General features: G+C 45.6%; 1 protein-coding gene across 1 annotated transcript in view; it reads right to left on the reverse strand.

Annotated features, from left to right (window-relative positions):
* Positions 1 to 1,195: 1,195 nt before the first annotated feature.
* F2rl1 (F2R like trypsin receptor 1) overlaps positions 1,196 to 3,789 on the reverse strand; it is a 12,776-nt gene continuing 10,182 nt past the window's right edge. The window contains exon 2 of the mRNA XM_055598418.1: positions 1,196 to 3,106. Coding sequence (XP_055454393.1) covers positions 2,004 to 3,106 — 1,103 coding nt within the window. The 3' untranslated portion in view covers positions 1,196 to 2,003. The remainder of the gene's footprint in view (positions 3,107 to 3,789) is intronic.

Raw genomic sequence — 3,789 nt, forward strand, 5'->3', positions numbered from 1 at the left:
AGGGCTGTACAGTGAAACCCTGTCTCAAGAACAGTGAAGTAAAGATCAGTGGCGTGCACACAGACGTACAAGGCAATAGCCAAGAAGAAGAAAATAACAACATGAGATAGCACAAGCCAGGGGACACCCTTCTACACAGGCCAGGGCAATGGCTATGCACACCGTAATCTATCTGGACCATTAAAGGGTCTATAGCCTTTCGAGACAGATACCAAGGTGTACAAATACACGGGAAAATGTAAACCTATTGATTAATGAAAACCAGTGACTGCAGACAAACGTGATCTACATTTTCTTTATTTTAAAAATAATGATAAAAAAATAGAGTGAATTCACAAGGCCAGGTTTAGATCCCCGGTGTTGCGTAAAATAGAAAGAAAAGGGGTGGGGTGAGCGCCACCATGGGAAGAATGGCGGGGTTCCCTTTGTCGCCCCCAAACAGAGAAACACACAGCCCGAAAGAAGTTGTGTTTGTTTTTTAAAAAGTTTGTGTATTATTTATGAATCAGTCGTACAACACAATTTTTTTTAAAGCCACAGGTACAGGCCATGTGTAAAGTACGTACGTCTGGAGCCCTGTACCTCTGCAGTGGCTGCAGCCCGTTTTGTGTTTTCCCAAACAGATGAGAAGATGTTAATTCCATAGTCAGGAACAGATAAACGAAAGCGATAATACATATTCCAGCAGTGGTTTTTATAGATGACTAAAGGGTCCTTGAGAGCAGACAGGGGACTGTTTGGTGGGGAGGAAGGTAAATAGCAAGGGCAGGAGGGCAGGGGAGGGAACAAAGGGAGGAAAAATGATTGAGGGGGAGGGGAATTGACACTATAATAGTGCATTACCATAAAAATGTCTTAAGTTTCCATGATACAGTTAAAAAGTAGCTTTAAAAAAACACTACGTGGTATTTGCAGTTGGCAAAACACTCCATTACCCACACTGACTTAAGTTAAAAAAAAAAAAAAAGCTATACAAAACTTTCTATTTACATGTTTAAGATTCTTATTTTCTGCTGAGCATGGTGGCACATGCCTTTAATCCCAGCACTCAGGGAGGCAGAGGCAGGGGTATCTCTGTGATTTCGAGGCCAGCCTGGTCTACAAAGCAAGTCCAGGACAGCCAAGGGCTACACAGAGAAACCCTGTCTCAAAAAAAAAAAAAAAAAAAAAAAAAAGAAAATCCTTATTTTTTTTTTCTTGACTAACAGACAAAGCTACAAAGTGTAACCAAGGAAATCCTAATAAACTAGCAGGTAAATTTCACTATAAGCTGACTATGAAGAGGCCCCGCACATTGCGGTTGGTTTTTCTTTTCCAACATTGCTGCGGTGCGCTGGCAAGCAGAAGCAGAGTTCAGCTCCATGGCTCTGCGTATGCAGACAGCACTGAGGTTTGGAGAGCAGCGTTCCCATCACGGAAGCTAAGGGACCTTTGCATTGAACAAGGTCCTCAATAGTTCTGATGAAATGGTCATTTGGATTCTCTTGTCCAGTGCAAGCCCTCTGTTACCTGCTTAGAATTCTGGCTAGGAACTTCATCCACAGTCCCCTCTTCTTCTAAGTCTGTAACGTCAATCAACAGGACTGAGGCTCTCCAAGGGCCTCCAGTCCTGACAAAGCTGCGATGGACCCCAGACATAGAAGAAATCGTTTCAGCTAGGAACTTAAGCCTTCTCACCAGGCGTACTTTCTTGCAAGTCACTGGATTTCTGTCTTCTCATCACTTCCATGAAACATGTTTCTCTCAGTCCAGTTTCCGGGACAGCAGGGTAGAGGAGCAGAATTCTGCCACTGAGGTCCATTGTAATTAGAATAGAGGACTTTTCTCATGCAAACACAGAGGCTTCTAGCAATCCTGGGAGAGCTGCATGCTTGTGATCTGTGCTTGAGACTATCAGCGTGGTTAGGAAATGACAGCCCCACGCATGTTGTCGCATCCCCAACACACACACACACACACCCACACACACGCCATTACACAGGCTTGAGAGCCTCGGGTACAGTTCAGTAGGAGGTTTTAACACTAGTTGAACTTGAAGAGTAAGAGCTGGATTTCCTGGAGAACTTGGAGGTGAGGGATACGTGCATGCGATTCACAGTGCGGACACTTCGACAGAGGAGTGCGTTTTTGGCGTGGTCCCTGAAATCCTGCGAAACAAAGTAATAGACGAAGGGGTCGATGCAGCTGTTGAGGGTCGACAGGCAGAGGGCGACAAGGTAGAGGGCATAGACGTGGCTCTGGCTCTGGGTTCTAATCAGGAAATAATGCACCACAAGCAGAAGGTTGCTGGGAGTGAAGCAGATGAAGTACATGGCCAGCACGGTGACGATGAGTCTGATAGCCCGCCGCCTTTTCTTCTCCGAGTGTTCATCCATGGCTGAAGAACGCAGTGTTCTGATCATGAGCACGTAGGCAGACGCAGTGAGTAAGGCCGGGAACACAAAGACTCCGATGGCCAGGGAGAGGAAGTAGTTGAACATGTCCCCCACCAACACCTCTTCGGGCAGCACGTCATGACAGGTGGTGATGTTCAGGGCTGGGATGTAGACCGTCTGCTTCACGACGTACAAAGGGATGGTGACCAGAAAAATCAGGAGCCAGATTGCCAGGGAGACACCAATGGCGATGTTTGCCTTCTTCCTGGGGTGTCCCATGGGGTTCACGATCACCCAGTACCTCTGCACGCTGAGGCAGGTCATGAAGAGGATGGAGCAGTACATGTTGCCATAGAAAAAGCCAATAAGCACCTTGCAAAGTGCATCCCCATAGATCCAGTTGTTGCCATGGAGATGGTAGGCGATCTTCAGGGGGAACCAGATGACAGACAGGAGGTCTGCCAAGGCCAGATTGGCCATGTAGATCACAGCAGGGTGCTTTTTCTTCGTTCGGAAAAGGAAGACCCAGAGGGCCATGCCATTACTGGGCAAACCGATCACAAAGACGATAGTGTAGATGACTGGAAGAAAGACAGTGGTAAGCTTCCCAGTGAGGACAGATGTAGAAAATTCATCAATGGAAAAGCCTGGTTCTACTGTAACCCCTTTCGCAGAGACTGGAGGAGGGGTGTCCAATCTGCCAATAAGACTTCTTCCTTTACTGCTGGGTCCTGTACAAAGAAGGCAGAGCAGGATCATTACTGAGATAAATGGTCCAACAATAGGGCCGACATGCTTAAATGAAAAATTTCAGAGGAACACAGACAGATGCTCTGAGAGGATCAAGGAGAATATTCTCTCTGAGTAAAGGGCAGGGGAGGCTGCTGGCAGCGGAAGTCTAATTCTGTGCATGCTTGGCAAGTATGGTACCACTGAGCTATCATCAGCCCCAGGGATAGGACTTTTTTTTGTTTAACTGTGGGAGTTTGGGGTTGTACATAGGAGCCTGAATTCTATGAATCCTCTTTTTTTTTTTTTAAAGTTTATTTTTGTTTTATGTGCATTGGTGTTTTGCCTGCATGTATGTCTCTATGATGGTGTCAGATCTTGGAGTTACAGACAGGTGTGAGCTTCCATGTGGGTGTTGGGAATTGAACCCTGGACCTTTGGAAGATCAGCCGGTGCTCTTAACTGCTGAGCCATCTCTCCAGCTCCCAGACTTCTAGGAATCTTTTGACTGACAGGATTTCAATTTATTATTTTTTAAATAGCTACACTCATTAATTCTGTCATTTAATCACACACCCATCAGCAGTCTTTGACGGGTCCACTAGTAAAAATAAATAAATACATGGATGGATAGATAGATAGATAGATAGATAGATAGATAGATAGATAGATAGATAGATAGATA

This window comes from Psammomys obesus, unplaced genomic scaffold (genome assembly GCF_907164565.1).
Source record: "Psammomys obesus unplaced genomic scaffold, mPsaObe1.curated_primary_1811, whole genome shotgun sequence".
Taxonomy (NCBI): Eukaryota; Metazoa; Chordata; class Mammalia; order Rodentia; family Muridae; genus Psammomys; species Psammomys obesus.